The sequence below is a fragment of the Lutjanus erythropterus genome, chromosome 19 (assembly GCF_056507025.1).
Source record: "Lutjanus erythropterus isolate fLutEry1 chromosome 19, fLutEry1.hap2, whole genome shotgun sequence".
Lineage (NCBI taxonomy): Eukaryota > Metazoa > Chordata > Actinopteri > Lutjaniformes > Lutjanidae > Lutjanus > Lutjanus erythropterus.
In genome coordinates, this window is record NC_139335.1 from 33,622,386 (window position 1) to 33,641,072 (window position 18,687).

An 18,687-nucleotide genomic window follows, 5' to 3' on the forward strand; every position below is an offset into this window, starting at 1 on the left:
TCATAACAAGAAACTTTTCTTTTATAACAAGATAACTTCACATTCAACATGAAAAGTTTTACATCATAATCACGTTATACAATAAGTAACATGTTGTATTAAAACAAGTTTATTTTTTTTACAACGTGAGAGGTGTTGAATAAAGGAAAAATATCTTGTATAGCTAACACAAAAAGTCATACTTATTGTTATGACAAACCGGTTCACGCTATAATTATCACATTATATCAATATGTAGTTTCACATTATAACATGAAATTGTTGGCCTTATAACAAGGTAAATAGTATATTGTTATAACAATGAACGTTTCTCGTTATAACGTGATTTGTCGTAACCATGAAAATGTTTTGTGATATCATATAATAACGTGGTAATTTATTGTTTTAACATATCATTTCATGCTATAATGTGACAACTAATATTTATGCTTTCCTGTTATAATATATCTTGTAACAACATGAGTTTGTCTTAAGTGAAAATATATTGTTCTAACATGAAAATAATTTGTTCTAACATATAAAATGTCAAACATTTCATCTTATAACGTGTTAAAATTTTTGTTTCATGTTATAATGTGATAAGTAATTTTTACGCTTTGCTGTTACAACAATAAATGTTACTTGTTATAACGTGAAACCTTTTGTCTTATAATAAGTTATCACGATATAACATGACATGGTTCATTTGTAACAAGATAAATAGTATAGTTGTAAGAAGAAAAGCTTCTTCTTATAACCGATACGCTCGTACGCTGAAACGTGGAAAAATCTTGTTATTACCTTTTCGTGTTACATTGTGATCACGTGATACCTAATTTTTATGGCGTCGAGTTATAGCAACATGTTATCTTGTTATAACATGAAAATATGTTGTTATAACGTGGTTATAACAGTCAACTTTTTACGTTATAACGTGCTATTGATCATTTTTTCTTTTTCTGGCGTGGCAGCAGTATGCTTCCTTACTCTGCGGTAAAACAGTAGATATAAAATCAGTCCCCAGATTCATCACTGACTCTTGACTGAGCTTTACATTAAATGCAGAAGGCAAGTTTTATTACATTTTTTCTCGTTTTTATTTTTACGAATGTTCTCTTTTTAATCTGCACTGTGCGCATGCTTTTTACCCAAAAAGAGAAAAAGGAAGACAACATAAAACAAACACCATCGATCAAAAAACGAACTAAAACGAGAAACGACAATTAGAGTGTGTAAAAAAGAGACCCGACCTACTAAAACGGCATAAATAGGCAGTTTCATGTTGTTGGAAATTTCATTAATTGCTACGTCATCATCATCATCATCATCATCATCATCATCATCATCATCAATCATTGCCATAACAACAACAACAACATAGAAGTGAGAAGTACAGTAAAAAGTGCACCATCATCATTTTTAACTTAAAAACTATACAGCTGCCAAAGATAAAATTGTTAATGATAAACTTCTAACAATATAGAAATGTTTCCACAATAATTGTTCCACAAAGAAAGGAAGCTATCATTTTTCTTTCTTTTTTTCGTTTGTTTTAAACACTAGAGTAGACTATGTTTGTTGGATTGATCCACCCCCGCCCTCATCAATTTTATTTTTTAAAGTTCACGTTCTAGCTTCATTGCGTCATTTTTTTTTTCTTTCCCGCGGTTTGTACAGTCAGCAGACAGAGGCGCGAGGCCCCTCCAGTCCGTCCAGCTCTCCGGTCACCATATTGGAGACTCAAGTTCCTTTTTTCCATCGATTGAATCGTGGAGACAGCGGGGCAGTCCAGTGGCCTCAGTTAAGACAAAAACAGTCCCCCACCCACCCTCACCCACCCTCACCCCATCCTGTCCGACATTTACAGCCTCCTTGTCCCCCTCTTCCTCTTCCTCTCCCCTAATTTCACCTTTTCTCCCTACATTTGCTTGTGGGTTTTCTCGCAGCAATCCTCACTCACAGGGGCCTGTGACCCCGCCGTGCCCGCCACCGAGCTTCCTCCTCCTCCTCCACCACCTCCTCCTCCTCCACCCTCTCCACCTCCTCCTCCTCCGCCACCTCCGCTACTTCCGCCCTCGCGCAGCTCCTTCTCCCTCCTCTCCCTTTCCACGGCCTCCTGCTCGCTCTTGCTGCTGGGGAACTTGTCCTTGTTGTTCTCCTTCTTCCACTTCATCCTCCGGTTCTGAAACCAGATCTTCACCTGCCGCTCCGTCAGCGCCAGCGCGTGTGACACCTCGATGCGGCGTTTCCGGGTCAGGTATGGGTTGAACAGGAACTCCTTCTCCAGTTCCAGGGTCTGGTAGCGGCTGTAAGTCTGCCGGCCCCGCCTCCTACCCGCAGCTACTGGTGGGAGGTGGGGGGTGAGGAGAGAGGAGACATGAGGAGAGGGGTGACATTATTAGAAGCGAAGCTACATTTTTACAACTTGGTCGTTATAGCCAATCATCGCCCTTCATTTTATCCCTTCATGAAAACCAAACAAACCTATAACAAAGATCCTTTACCTAAATAGAGATAGTATACCGTAAGGACTGCTAATTAAAAGCCACTTACTCCAGTAAAAACACAAGAGTGGGCTAATAGCATCAAAATATATAACTTTAAGTACCAAAAAGTAACAGTATTCATTATGCAAAATGGCCCATATTTTGTATGATTGGATTATAATTATTGATGCATTAATGCGTCTCAGCCTTTAGTATTGCAGCTGGTAAAGGTAGAGCTCATTTGAATGACGTTATATACTGCAGTGTAACTTAATCTCTAATAATACACCATCCTTTTTTACTTAATGTTTTGTTTTATATTAATAATCTGAATTTGCAAAGTAACTTAAATTTAGAGTAAAAGTACAATATGTAGTTGAGTGGAAGTAACAAAAATGGAAATACTCAAGTTAAATTACCCAAAATTGTTCTTAAGTAAATGTACTTAGTTACTTTCCACTTGTTAATAGGCTACGTGATTTGACTTCTTGCTGAAACTGAAAATTTTTGACAGGACAGCTTCAACTAGCTGAGAGGAAAACGTAACAAATCAAATGTCACCATTTGTGATTATATTCAATGTGAAATTACAACTTTTGATATTTTATGACAGATGATGGTACAGTTTGTCACAGTCAGAGAATCTGAATCTGTTATACTTATTGGAAAGGTTTTGTTACTGTAAGTTTGTGGGGTTGGATTTACAGTAGTTTACTTCTTTGATTTGACTGATTTTGAATTTTGAACTTTTGTTAATGGTCATACAGAATACAGATTAATTCCTTGGTTCTCTGTCTGAGTTCCCATTCACCAACATTTGCTAGAACACTGTGATCCCCAAAATACACAGTGGATGCCGCATGGAGAGAGATACAGTAAATTCCAGCAATATGCAAACACTGCAACAACATGTGTGAGCTGTTGTGACAGGAGAGAGGCGTCCAGGTGAATACAACCACCATGGAGACTGTCAGTCACCTGTGTAGCCCTGACTGTTTGCACTGTAACCACCTTGTACACAGACACACTTACTGTACACAAACAAGGAACAAATATCTTTAAAGGTGTAGTCAGTAATATTTGTCCGAGCTGTGCGTAAACGCATCAGGACGTCAAATATGAACCTTTTGTGGTGGTGAAACATCACGAGCAGCAAAACAATGGAGAATAATAAGCATGTACAGACAAGGGGCAGAGTCTCTGCAGATACAGACACCACCACACACTTCTACTGTTTATATGACTGCATACATTTTTTTAAAGAAACTGTTGCATATTTTCATTTGAATACATCCATTTAAAATATGACAGTGCGTATATTCTCTGTCATTCATATATTTTTAACTGTTTTTTACACCTCTTTAGCCTGTATATAATTCAAACATCACAATCAACTCTTCTGTTTACATTTTTTTCTTGTTTTTATTCCACACGATGTAATAGTCTGTTTCCCATGGCAGTAAGGCCGCTTTGAATTGATTTTAATTGAAATAAAATATTTCCTTTATTAAAATCGGTGAAAAGAATAAGCTTAAGTTTAACGTGTGTGATGTGAAATCATGTGATCCTCATGTGACTTAAATGTTCATGGGTTCCATAAAAGGGATGCTCTGTCTCTCGCACACACAGACACACATATACATACTATAGTACTGGGCTACTCTTTAAACATGGCTCCAAGAACAGCAACACAAAGTCTTTCAATCTAAACTACAGCAGCCATCGTGCAGTCATTATAAAAAAAAAGAAAAGAGAAACTCTTATGTAACACAGACTAATCTACAGAGCACTTACAGAGGAGCACATGAATATTTGATGCCATAAATACATCGTAAACACGTTTAAAAGGCAGAAGGATCCCGCACAGCAGAGATCAGAACAGAGACTAAAGAGCTGCTCTAACAAAGACTTTTAATTAAAAACGGCGCAAACAACGACAAGTGAAGATAACCACATATTATTTCTAAAGCAACTCATTTACTCTGACTGCTGTTTCTTTGTTTCTGTTTTCGCAGCTTTGGCAGCAGGCAGACAACGGGGCCGGTACACAGGCGCAATATAAAAATCATAAATACTTAATAAAGGTCAGATATTTCTGCACACACGCTGGACAAGCATGGGAGAAAAATGCGCACGGCTTTTCTTCAATTAATAATAAACTGAGATAGTATCATCTACCTGCATCTTATGACAATGCCCTTGCAAATGATTCTTTATATATATATATACATATATATATATATATATATATATATATATATATATATATATATATATATATATATATATATATATATATATATATATATATATATATATTCCATCAAACTGAGTGATACTATAATTATTAATGCTCAAATCTTTCTGGACTGAAAAATAAGCTACACATTCTTTAAATTAGTCATAAAAAATATTTATGAAACCTCTCCACCGCTCCTAATAAACTACAAGTTATTTCAGTGTAAAGGAGGCGAATAAAACTGACACGTTTACACGTGAAAGCCTGGCAGCGAACTCTCGACACTTTACACACACGGGACATTTGTGTAAGTGATTATATTTCCATAAAACTGTTTGTCTTCCTCTCTGATTATTGTACAATAAAAAGGAGCTGTGCGCCGCGGACAAAAATATGCCCGTGATCATAAAGCTTTTGAAGTAAAGACGGCTGCTTCTAAACGACTGATCTGAAGGGAAATTCACATTTTGTGTCCATAACCCTAAAAAGAACAGTGTAAAGGGAACACAGCAGCAGCAGAACCTGGAGAGAATAGGAGGAATTCAAATGTTTCTGGTGAATTACAGACATTTTGGGGGGAGAAAGTCTCAGTTAATGCTCTTTATAGATTCCTTTATTTAATGATAATGCGTTTGATTGCCTGTAGACCTATCATTTTCATGGGAGCTATCTTGTCTTAGCACACACACACACACACACACACACACACACACACACACACACACACACACACACACACACACACACACACACACACAGACACTCCTCCCTGGACAGTAAAGTTTCTAGATTGCATTAAGGAAGAGGACAATGACTTTGATGGACTTGTCTGTCTATCTGTTCCGATCACATTATATAAAGCCTGCTGGTTGCGGCTGAAAGTATCTTCAGTATCCATCATTATATATCTACCACGCACCAGAGTCCAACAGGATGCGTTCTACTTTTTAGAAGTGTTGTGACTCTCACGCTCTCGTTGGATTTCCACATATAGGCCTATAGTGTCCGTCAGAGGCACAGAGCTGCTTTATGGAAGAATGAGAAAAAGACAAGGCCGTCTTTATGAAAATGCATGAACTTGTAAGTGATGTAAACGTCTTGTATGTGTTATATGTCACCGGGCTGGCGCCGTGATTTCGTGCTGCAGGGACTAAAGGGGAAGCGGGCGCCACATTCACTGCTGTCACCAGCTGTGAATTAAAGGAAATGCAATAATTAAGAGAAGGTCTTTCTTGGACAGAATGACAGCATGAAACGCTTTGATCCGAGGGGCTTCTGACGGAGCATCATGCATACGGAATTTAACCCCAAGGAGCCTTATTTTGAAGAATAAACCCTAAAATATGTCTAATTTATTTGACATTTCAGTGTTTTTGGGTCAGCTGAAGGATCACATTGGTTTTTAACGACCTGAGAAAACAATAAACCGCGGGATTATGAAACATTTTTAAGGCCTATTACAGGAAGCCTTTGCAAAAACCAATTAAATAAGCCCCAAACAAATGCATGGCAGTTGGCAGTTGACATTTTGGAGGAGGGAGAAACGAGGTTTCCTCTCGACAACAGATGCCAATGAGAGCCGAGGCATATGCACTAATACCATTACAGACATACATTCATTCTTAATCAGATTTTAGTCTGTTTTCCATTTTAAAGCCGCACAGAGAAAATGATTTATCAGGAGTTCCAGCCACAGTGGTAAAAGTCGTAAAACGGCTCATATTCACGAGTTCAGAATCAAACCCGGAGATTAAACCTCCAGCTTGGGGGCTCGGGAGTGTTTGAGTGAGTAGGAGCCTCCTTCTGTGCTTTGCTGGGGTTATAACATAAAAGGTGTGGAGGTGTGGAGGAGGCGATCTCCCTCTTTATAAGACAAATTATGAAAAGTACCCCGTCGTTAAAGGGGAATTTCCGAAGTAAACGCCTCCGCCGCTGCGCTCCATCCTCCCGCTTTATCCGCAGAAAGACAGCCCGCCTTTTTCTGCTATTATAACTAATAAATCCTCACGCTCAGCAACGATAATATCCCATCAAACCGTGCACGGACTGCCGTAACTGTGTGCGTACAAAGCGTTCTCGGACTCAGCTTGACACGCCTGATTTCCTGTTTTGACTTTTCGGCCCCCCGGATGATCAGAGCTGCGTGCACCCGGACCGGCACGCCGTTAAAGCCCAAGTATACTGTTTGAAAACTATTAATCATGGGACTAATCACTGCCATCGCTGGTAGAGAAGGACTCAAAGCCCCTTAAGAAGTGGTTTCAGCGCCGCCTGAGTGTGGCCGCTCGTATTTAAAGCTGGGAATGATTTGGAAAGCCGTTACGCACACAGGGGAGCAGGGGCAGACAAGTGCTAGGAAAATATAACAGAAGCGTTGAAGATGTAAATTATAAGAATTTACAGGCCGCACAAACTGGAATCCTTCAGTAGACAAGGAGCAACACACGCAGGCAGCTGGGAGGCAGGAGGGGTGTTCATAGTCTTGTAAAATCTTGCGTAAATGTGAATTTGCCATAATTATTCCTCTTATCTGTAGCAGGTGTTGGATTTTAAGCCTTAAAATGATGAAAAAAAGAGCAGTTCGAGGTGGAAACAGACATCGGTTGTGCTGTTTATTATTATTTTCTATTTTATGATCATAATCATGAAGCCACAAAAGTCCTGTACGGGCTATAAGGCGTCTGTAGCCCCACTTTAAAAAATACAACCCACAACATAAGCAATAAACTCTCTCTGACATATACACACACATACACATGCGCACACGCAAGCACGCACACGCAACACACACAAGAGCACAGCGCAAGAAATATGGGCTCAAACAAAATAGGCTACTATACATGTCAATCCATTCACACTCTCCTCTCTCTCCCTCTAATTCGCAGTCTATGTCTCTCTAATACACAGAAATGCCTTCTTGCATAATCAGTCTTATTGTGCTTTTGGTTCAAGTCATCATTTATAAGCTCGGCCGCCTTATAATGCAAATAATGTTTAAAAAAAATCACATTCTTTCAAGATTTATGATCTGATCGTGTTGAACCAGTCGGGTGTGATCCATATTCACAGCCTGTGTTGTGCCACAAACACACACAAAACACACACACACACTGGGATGTGGAATGATTTTGGTGCTGGAGTCAACGGATGAGACAGGCCTGCGACTTTAGAGATCACACACGCTGTAAAGGTACTAGATTGGTGTCAAAATACTATCTTATCCCCTTTATTCTCTCTATACTCACACATACACACACACACACACACACACACACACACACGGGCCCCCTCTGCTCCTGGTTTAACCCTGTGGGGACCTGTCCACCTTGTAGCCAAATAATCCCAGAGACCACAGGCAAGGCAGTAAAAGCAAAAGGGGGAAAAGGCAGTAAAAGTTTAACCCGGGTCAGAGCTGCATGTCTAAAATGAGTCCAACAACTCTTTCACATCTGCTCTAAGCGGGGGTCTCGGTGTTTGGAGGGGGGGTTTCTCATGAAGAGGTCTCAGAGGTTCACTTCTCTCAACCCTCCACCATCTCTCGCTTATTTTGACTGCTTTCCTTTCACTCTCCGAGCTTCTCTCCTCGTCCATTCTCTCAGTATATGACCGGAGCAATTAAACCCTAAAGTCATTCACAAGTTTTGGTGCTGCCAATAAAACCATAAATGCGCTTTTGTCTCGCGCTTTGAACGCAGGAAGCTTTAATTGCCCCGCGTAAAGTGATGCTTTTAAACCACTTTTCCAACTTGCTTTGCACTGTTTCCTCCTCCCTGTGTGTCTACATTTGCTGTGTTCTCCTGGAGGGTCAGCAGCTCTGCTCCTAACATCACACTCACCTTTAAGGAAGGACGGTTTGAACAAAGCAAGAGATAAAAACTAGTTTCCAGTCTTCCTCACCTTGCGGCCTCATCCAGGGGAAGAGCTGCGTCGGTGAGGGGCTCTGCTCGGTCCCTTCGGCGTCCTCGCCGCTCAGCCCCGGCGCGCCTCCCAGCTTACAGTCGCTGTACTGGACCAGATCCGCGTCCTGGGCCCCGAAAAGCGTCTGCCGCTGCAGGGCGTCGTATCCGTAGAAGTTGCCCGGCTCACCGTGGCATGTGACCGCGCAGGGGCTCTGCTGGTACGGGTTGCTGGGCAGCGTGGAGGCGCTGTGGTGGTAGAAGTCCTGGATCTGCGGGGCGTGCTGGAAGGTGGCGCCGGAGCCCGGGCCGTACACCACGGTGGGCCGGCTGCCGGCAAGGTCCTGCGCGAAGCCGCACTCGTAGTAGTTGGGACGTAACGAGTCCCCGCTTTTATACTTGGAGAAGAGCGAGTTGACGAAATATGAACTCATCTCGGGTGTTGTTGTTGTTTATTGTTGTTTGAGTGTATGTTCGGCTCGGTGCAGGCAGAGCGGGAATGAAGGAGGCGACCGTGTTTGCCTTTTTTCTGCTTCTGTCGTGCGGCTCGAGGCTGAGAAACACCGACACACACAGACACACGGAGGGGAGGGAGAGAGAGAGAGAGTCTGCCGCCGGTGTCGGTCACCGTTGTTGTGGTGTTTCCCCTCGCGGCCACAACAGACGCGCGGTGTGAGTAACGGTAACGGCAGCCGGCCAGAGTAGAGACAGCCACGACCACCACGGCGACAACAAGAACGACAACAATCACAGCGATTCCATAAAATCTCCAGCGAAGAAGGAGAAGAAGAAGAAGAAAAAGAAGAGGAGGAAGGAGAAGAAGAGGGAGAAGTAGAGGAGGAAGGGCTCGTGCGCATCACAATTCCGGTGTTAGCGCTGGAAGCGGGAGCCCTGTCGCGCTCTCAAACGGCTTTTCTGTGATTTACTCCTCCGCAAATGAGTTGTTTCATATTTTTTCTCCCTCCCTCTCTCCTCTCTCTCTCTCTCTCTGGCTCTCTCGCGCGCGCACACTCTCCCTCTCTTTCTGACTCTCTCTCTCCTCCTGGCCCTGGTGTGTGTGTGTGTGTGTGTGTGTGTGTGTGTCGGTTTCAGGGATAATTTGCATCTATTATCAGCTCTTCATCCTATTGGCTTTTCCACGCACATAGAACCACGCGCTCGAACGCGTGCACGCGCGCACACACTCATAGGGTCTATTACACTTTTTTCGATTTTTTTGCGCCTGTACCCGCGTGCCTGTGATAATGCAAAAGGAGTGAGAGAATGAAGAAAGAGAGGAGGAGAAGAAGGAGAAGAGGAGGGGGTGAAAGAGAATAGGTGCAGCATCAAGCAAGAAAGGAAGAGAAGGAGGAGGGGGGGTTAATGAGAATTCTGCCGCTTTGCATCTGATCAGATGCACACACACACACACACACACACACACACACACACACACACACACACACACACACACACACCAACTACTCTTCCAACCAACCAACCAAAAGAAGAAGAGATGGATTTTTTTTTTTTTTTTAACTTTCAGGCTGAGATTGAGCTCGGGTGGTGGTGGTGGTGGGTGAGGGTGGGGGTGGAGGGTGTATTGCATCGTTGAGAGCATCTCTCTCATTAATTGCTCTTTTTCATTTCTCCCCCTGAATCCTTAAAGGAGAGCGCGTGGCTGCATTGCACGAAGTGAATGAGGCCCGAAAATGTCAGAGAGCCTGAGCGAGAGTGGTTCACACAGACGAGAGGAGAGAGAGTGGTGGAGGGCTTCCTAATTGGTATTGGTTTTAACAAGTACGAGCCTATAAATGTAATTGAGGTTTTAAAACCAGTTCGGCCTTTTCTTGTCTTCTGGCTGCTGCTGCTGCCGAGGCCCTGTGTGGACGCACGCTTTCTGATCATCGTATACTTTTATAAATATGATCTCCATAAACATGTAAGGAGGACTGGGGAGGGTAATAGACTCGGAGAAAGTGGCTGTAAACGCTTTAACAAACTATAAAGCTCCATAAAGCGGAGGGGCAGTCAGTGTTTGCTTGTTTACGTCCTCGCAGCGCAGAAACAAAAAGGAGGGTTTTTACGACGCGCCCTTTGCGCGACCGAAGGCCGTAAACGCCTCATCCTCGCCCAGTATTTAACTGTCATTTTCGCCGTGTTTTCCATACAGCCTGTCGGAGTGTAAGGTGGAGTAGAAAGGAGGTATTTTCTAACGAGGGATAAGTTGTGGAAAGGTCTTCCAGAACGGCTGGGGTTCGTAAAAATTAAGATGGCCACAAGACTCAACTGTGTTTTGAGTTATTTCTACTTTGATTGAGAATTGGAGGCAGAATATGCTCGATGATTGGTCAGTGATTATGAACGCACCACAATGATAGCTGATTGTTAAGTCTCATTCCCAGGACGTCAAATACACCACACGCATGTAGTGGGTCATAATTGAGAGGGATTCATTTTATATGACTCTATACATTGTTTTTCAGGAGAATCCTGCATAGTGTACCTTAAATTTCCGAGAATCTGAGCCCAGTGCCTGCCGGACCGGTCCCGATCAATCAGATATGAGCATTCGCTGATGGGGGTTTCTGTAGCCTGTGCGACACCTAAATGTCCTCTTATGATTTTAGTTTTCAGCTATCATCTAATTTCCAACATGGACTGTCTTTACGTCCATTTCCCGCCCGCCATCAGCCAAATAAAAGTGTCATTACCCGAATTTAATTTATTTTGATTATACAGTTCTGACACAAGAGGCCCAAATGTTGCCAGCGCGCGGCTGAATTACACACTGTGTTGTGGTAAATCAGCTGATTGTACGCCCGACTTTCTGACGAGTAATTGCCGCAGTATTTTTCCAATTTATTACCCAGAATATGATCTTATTGAAACTTCAACCGCGGCGTGTTTTACACTTCCAATAAAGCGTTTGCTTATGAGGTCTGTTGTCTGCATGGTGAGATGTGATGGTGGATGTGGTGGCGCAAAGAAAAGTCACATTTTTTGTTCAGCTTCCACGCGCCTAAACACACGCACATCCCCGGGCTAGTAAATGAGGAGAGCGTGAAAGCGGCAGAATACTTGGACAAAACAGTCAGTGAACGTTAGAGATGCCGTAAACAACTGCGTCCACACTCACCGCAGTGCACGAGGAGCAAGGGAATACTCTCATCTTTACTGCGTCAAATTCACACTAATTAACACATCTGCACAACACTGAAGAATGGATTTAGCAGTGCACACAACGACGTCTGTGTGTCTTATATGCGATGGATGTATATCACTCACATTTTACCAGAGGAAAAATGTTTTTGGCACTCAGTGCACAAGCACTTACCCTGCACCTACAGCCTACATGCCAGGAAGTGTGTAAGGTGTGAGCGTCCTTGGTGTGAATTTTGCACCAAGAAAAATAAACATTTCCCGACAGCCTATAAGTATCCTGCACGCTTATGGGAGGTCATTATTTTCCAAGGCCTCAACTCTTCCTCTTCATCCCCTGTAGGCTGTGAAAACGAGCCGAAACTGCTGCAAATGTCAGGATGTTCTAAAGCAAAGTCAAAAAGTGGCCCAATCACCTCCCTTCTTCTTAAAAATGCCCCCTTTAAAATACATTAAGAAGAGGAATACGGCGAGTTTCACCCCTCTAAAAGAGCCTATGCATGTGCGTGTCTAAAGACAAGTAAAGCCTTAGGCGAGGCTGGATTTATCCGTGGAGCAAGAGCGCCATCAAGCGGTCGCTCACAGTAAGGTCACACGGGGGAGAGTCGGCCTCTAATGCGGCTTTATGGTTGTTTTAAGTGCGCACATAAAGCTACATAAGCTGCTTTAAAATCAAACTGCGTGTTGTAATTGGAGGCCAGATGTGATGGTTGATTTGGGATTTGTGGGAAAAAAGAAAGTGAAGACAAACACTGTGGCAGGGAGATGTCTGACTGGAAATGTACAGGAAAAAATAATCCTGATTAATTTTTTATGTGTTAGAAATTGTTAACATCTTATTCCTGTTATTTGAGAGTCAGGTCTATTCAATTAAAAAGTATGTCACAAGGCGAACCAAGAAATTAACCTTCTGTACTGGCTTATGTTCTTTCTATTTTCTTTTCTTTTCTTTTCTTTTCTTTTCTTTTACTTTTTTTTTTGTTAATACTACAACTACAACACAAAACTAAAGATCAACTAAAGTGCACAAGTATACGTAAGTCAGTACTCTAAATAAATACACGGTACGAACACTTCTAAGTATCTACAAACGCATATTGTACAAACAATTCTCGTGAGATATCTTCACATAATAATAATAATAATAATAATAATAATAATAATAATAATAATAATAATAATATGCATTTGTGTATTTATTATAAAATATATGTCTAACTATATTATATTATATTATTGTGTGCATGTTTGCATTTTTAGCAACAATACCAAGTACTAATAAGCTGCAACGAAATAATAAAATTCAGATTCAAAGTATGAAATTTTATACTGAACAATGAACATGGTTTATTGTGTATAGTGTATTAATGTATATAGTGTATTCACGATTCTGTGTGTGTGTGTGTGTGTGTGTGTGTGTGTGTGTGTGTGTGTGTGTGTGTTTTAACTTTTTGGTTGTGTGTTAGACTTCTGTTAAAAGATGCAACGCTACTGTAAAAAAACGGAACAAAAATAAATAAATAATTGAATAAATAAATTCACGGGGCATGGGAATAAGTGAAACGTGATAAAGCTAAAAGTGCAAGCGTGTAAATCTCCTCCTCGCTGACAGTGAAGTCCAGTTCAGGCAAACCCTTTTTATTACCGCAGATGATCGTAGCTTTTATGTTTTTGGGACCTGGTGTGTGTGTGTGTGTGTGTGTGTGTGTGTGTGTGTGTGTGTGTGTGTGTGTGTGTGTGTGTGTGTGTGTGCAGGTTGCTAAATTACAGGCTGTAAACAGACTGTAAAAGCGGTTGTTATCATTAGGCTATCTGAAAAGAATGCAGCCGCTGATCCACCTTTTCACCTCTGTGGAAATATGAAGCCTGTCAGCTGTCAGAGCTCTGAGAGACGTGTAGAAAAACTGTCAAAATCACAACCAATGCTGTCCTGCTTTAATACAATAAAGCTTGCAGACAGCCGCTCTGGAGGTAAAAAACCCGCCTGTGTTTCTCCTGTAGTTTCAACATCACGTAGACATTTCTCTGCCTTTCTCCCCCCCGCTGTGCGGCCCCAGCCGCGGCCCCGCCGTGCCCTCTAGGCCGGAAAAGAAGCATGGGAGCCGGCCACAGCACACCCTGTCTGCCGGGATCTGCTGTCTGGATGCGTGTTTTTTGCTTGGGGGGGGGGGGGCGGGCGGGTTATGTCTACAGCACCGGCTGTAAGGATGCATCTGAGTGAAACAAAGCGAGGTCACGCGCGCGCGCCAACACACAGACACACACACACACACACACACACACAAAAAAAACCCCAATAGAGCAAAACGGCAACAAAAGCATAAAACTCCCAAAGCTGAAAGGAGGAGGAGGAAGAGGAGGAGGAGGAGGAGGAGGAAGGAGTCTCGTCCTCCTCTCCATGCTGCTACAACACAAAAGAATCACAAAATTAAACGTGGAGAATCATATTACACACACTAAGTTTTTGCATGTGATCACGACATCAGGCCTCTCCATCACTCTCTAGAAGAAGCCAGGCTAATATTTGCTCTCTGTGTCTTTAGCGCATATCAATCTCATTCTAACCTCCAAATAAATGATCAGGCAGGGGGATTTGTAACTTCTCTTCTAATATTTCCTCTCTGTGTGTCTTTCCTCGCCCCCCCTTCTCTTTCTTTCGGCGTGTTTGCTTTACAGCCGTTTAGTTCTTAACCTTCAGAAATTTATACGCTATAAACTTTTATTGCCGTCATATTCTTTTATTGCGCCGCACCACATTGAATCCTCTTTCTCTCCTCTCCTCTTCTTCTCCGTCTCTGTCTTCTTCCTCTTTGCTCTTTTTACGACAGTCGGCGGCGGCTTATTCCTACCCTCACGCATCCGCTCCCGCATCCCTCATCACCCCTCCTAGCAGCCGACTTTTTTTTGTTACCCGCGAGCTCGAGACCCCCGGTGCGTGCAGCACATCCTGCTCCTCTCGTGCTGTTTGTTTCCGTGTTTGAAAATAGGAAGTGTGCAGAACAACTGACGTGAGAAAGCAGAAGGAGAAGAGGAGGAGAGAAAGCTGCGGGAGCTTTATTGGCCCAAAGGGAGAAATTCTATCAGATTTTTTTTCTTTCTAAGCAAAGTCAAATAAAACAAATGAAACAAACCCTGACGGCCTGCTCTGCTCGGACCGGCGGAGTCCACTTGTGGTTTTACAATTACAGAAGAAATAAATGCAGGAAGCCTCATCTTTCCTGTGAAGCTCCACCGGGCGACGCGCTGCAAGAAATCAAACTCGGCCGGAGATTTGTGGCTTTGAAACACAACTACTGTGAATGCAGATGGATGTGAATCATTTGGGAGAAACGGAGCGACGGGCTGTGTGTGTGTGCGTGTGTGTGTGTGTGTGTGTGTGTGTGTGTGTGTGTGTGTGTGTATGCGTGTGTGTGTGTGTGTGTGTGTATCTGTATGCTGCTGCCTTAACCGTTTTCAAAAGAATGGGCCAACAGGGGCCAACTACACGGACCACGAACAGATAATATGAGACTGTCTGCTGCATGTTCACATCTTCATTTCAAACTAAAGAAGAGAAATAATACTAGGTACAGAATACTATTTTTTGTTTATTTAAATCCTTTAAATTATTATTATTATTATTATTATTATTATTATTATTATTATTATATTGTTGTTGTTTTTGATTGTCTACTATATATATATATATATATGACATATATAAAACTGAAGTAAGAAAATAGTAAATAATTATGGTTAGAATTTATTAGAATATATAATTTGAAGAATTAACGCACTGTTAGAGCGATCTTTTAACTGACTTTGTTTTGTATGATTAAATTCTAATTTTGTTTTATTTTATTTTATTTTATTTTATTTTATTTTATTTTATTTTATTTTATGTTGTGTGTGTCTTGGAAAAGCTGTTTGACATAAAACAAACAAAACCCATCGTTTATTTCCGCTGAGCTTTTTCTTTTGTTGTTTGACGACTCCCACTTTGGGGGGATGTGGAATAAAAAAGAGAAAAGCAAATTGCACTTTTGCATTTTGTTTGGTTACTTTTGTTTTTTGAACTATTGTTGTATTATTTATTGTAGTTATTGAGCAGGCAAGAAAGATCGGTGATGTGCCCAGTTGGCTGATCATTTTGATTATGTAGAAAGTGCTGTTACTTTTGTTGTATTCGTGCACTTTATTTTTATTTTATTTTATTTTATTTATTCTTTTTTTTTTTTTTTTTTTTTTTTTTTCTGCCTCTGCAGTCAGAGAAAATATTAACCCAATGAGATTTTTGATAAATAATCATTAATAATGTGGACGTAATGACGAAGTAAAGCTAAATAATAGAAAATGATATGACTTTTCTGTAATGCAGCCTTTAAAACCAAAAGACAACACTTATGACATATCACAATACTCAAAATCCAGACGGCATATCATGATATAAAATTTATATATTGCGCAGCCTAAACTGTTATTACTGCTGTATTTGATGATATACTTTTTTTTTTTCTGTATGCAGTTGGAGGCAGCTGTAACACGCGCACATACTGTTATTATTACTATATTTGATGTTATTATTATTTTCCTCTGGCCAGTCAGAGGCAGCTGTACCATGTGCGCAGCAGCCAGCAGCATTTGGTTTGCCGTCCAACTGTTAATGAGTCCAGAATGGCTGATGTGATCTGATCCATACAGCCGTTTGTATCAGCGGGCCCATAACTCTCTTTGAGAGAATTTATGAATATGAATGATATTCTCTGCTGCTTGATGAATTATAGAAGCTGTGCTGTGTAAAACAGCTCATTCAGTGGTGGGGGACAGGGGAGAGCTGCTCTGGGCCCGCTGCGCTCTCACATCCACCCAGAGTGTCAGTGAAGCCGGTTATTATCTGTAGACTGTAGTTTTAATATGAGAGGATAAAGTGAAGACATATTGGATTGGCCACGTTCTCCTGCCTGGGTTGAAATATGAATTTTGCCAGCAGCAGCAGAAGCACGTGGTTTGTCTTGTGCAGCCCATTTAGTTTCAGAAAATATCACTGATATGATGAGGCCTGCGCCTACTTTAGCCGCGCAGCTAAATCACCGCACAATGAGCCAATCTGGATTTTTCCACTGCCTCACAGTTGGGATGTATTATAGAGGAAGGGGACGGGGAGATGAGAGCTGGGGGTGGGGAGCAGTGGGTTGTGTGTCGGTGTTTGGGTGACAATTTCAGCAACATGGCCACCCCCAACCGCTGATTCCAGACCAAGGGAGATGCACACTGCAGGGATTTTATGAGAAACAGACTGAATAGAAATTTCTGCTGATCAGAGTTTCTGTTGGTGCCCACATCCAGATTGTGCTGAATTACAGCTGTTATACTGTAGTACAGCGGTTATATGGTAGTGATACCATGTTACAGTAGTTATGTTGTGTTACAGTAGTTATATTGTGTTACATTAGTTATATTGTCGTACAGTAGTTATATTGTCTTACAGTGGTTATGCTGTGTTACAGTAGTTATATTGTGTTACAGTGGTTATATTGTGTTACAGTAGTTATGGTCTGTTATAGTAGTTATATTGTGTTACAGTAGTTATGTTGTATTACAGTAGTTATGCTCTGTTGCAGTAGTTATATTGTGTTACAGTAGTTATGTTGTGTTACAGTAGTTATATTGTGTTACAGTAATTATGTTGTGTTACAGTAGTTATATTGTGTTACAGTAGTTATGCTGTGTTACAGTAGTTATATTGTGTTGTGCTACCGTGGTTATGCTGTATTACAGTAGTTATATTGTGTTACAGTGGTTATATTGTGTTACAGTAGTTATGGTCTGTTATGGTAGTTATATTGTGTTACAGTAGTTATGTTGTATTACAGTAGTTATGCTCTGTTGCAGTAGTTATATTGTGTTACAGTAGTTATGTTGTGTCACAGTAGTTATATTGTATTACAGTAGGTATGCTGTGTTACAGTAGTTATATTGTATTACAGTAGTTATGCTGTGTTACAGTAGTTATATTGTGTCACAGTAGTTATATTGTATTACAGTAGGTATGCTGTGTTACAGTATTGTATTACAGTTACACTGTGTTACAGTAGTTATGATCTGTTGCAGTAGTTATATTGTGTTACAGTAATTATATTGTATTACAGTAGTTATATTGTGTTACAGTAATTATATTGTATTACAGTAGTTATATTGTGTTACAGTAGTTATGTTGTATTACAGAAGTTATATCGCATTACAGTAGGTATGCTGTGTTACAGTAGTTATATTGTATTACAGTAGTTATGCTGTGTTACAGTAGTTATATTGTATTACAGTAGTTATGCTGTGTTACAGTACTTATATTGTATTACAGTAGTTATGCTGTGTTACAGTAGTTATATTGTGGTTCATCAGACAGTTGCATGAGAATTCTTCAACACTTTTCTGGACTACTTTCTCTTCTAGACTTATCTTTATGCATGAAAATGACAATTTGTCACCAGTGTTTGTCTTATTCACTGTTACTTACTTTCTTACTGACGAACAACTAACTTGTTTACATTCTCACTTGTGTAATTACTTATTCACTTACTGACTTTCTTACTTGCTTGTACTCATGTACTCACGTACATACTTATTTATTTAGATAATTACTTAATTACTTACCTACTTAATCACTTTCTGACTTACTAACCCAAATACTCACTAACTTACTTACTGACTGCAAAACTTACTTATTCACTGGTTTATATTATTCACTTAATGACTTATCAGTTGCTTGCTTACTTATCAACTTGCATACTGACTTACTCATTTGCCTATTCATTTACTTGCTAGCTTACTTGTGTACTTATCTACACACTAGCTGTCTAACTTACTCACCCACTTACTCACTCACTGACTGACTGACTTACTTACTTACTTATTTACTGATTGACAGACTTACTAATTGCATAGGTAGTTCCTGATTTACAAAAAATAT

At 40.9% G+C, this 18,687-nt stretch overlaps 1 protein-coding gene across 2 annotated transcripts; it reads right to left on the reverse strand.

Annotated features, from left to right (window-relative positions):
• Positions 1 to 1,052: 1,052 nt before the first annotated feature.
• Positions 1,053 to 9,666, reverse strand: hoxb8a (homeobox B8a). Of its 2 annotated transcripts, none has more exons than XM_084744939.1 (2): positions 8,602 to 9,666; positions 1,053 to 2,322 (listed from the first exon to the last, which is right to left on the reverse strand). In XM_084744939.1, the coding sequence occupies exons 1-2, from the start codon at positions 9,032 to 9,034 to the stop codon at positions 1,898 to 1,900; spliced, it is 858 nt and encodes a 285-aa protein (XP_084601065.1). In that variant the 5' UTR covers positions 9,035 to 9,666; the 3' UTR covers positions 1,053 to 1,897. The 2 variants fall into 2 exon arrangements, with proteins under 2 accessions (XP_084601065.1, XP_084601066.1); XM_084744940.1 differs by having other exon boundaries at positions 1,053 to 2,319; positions 8,602 to 9,664.
• Between the last annotated feature and the right edge of the window lie 9,021 nt (positions 9,667 to 18,687).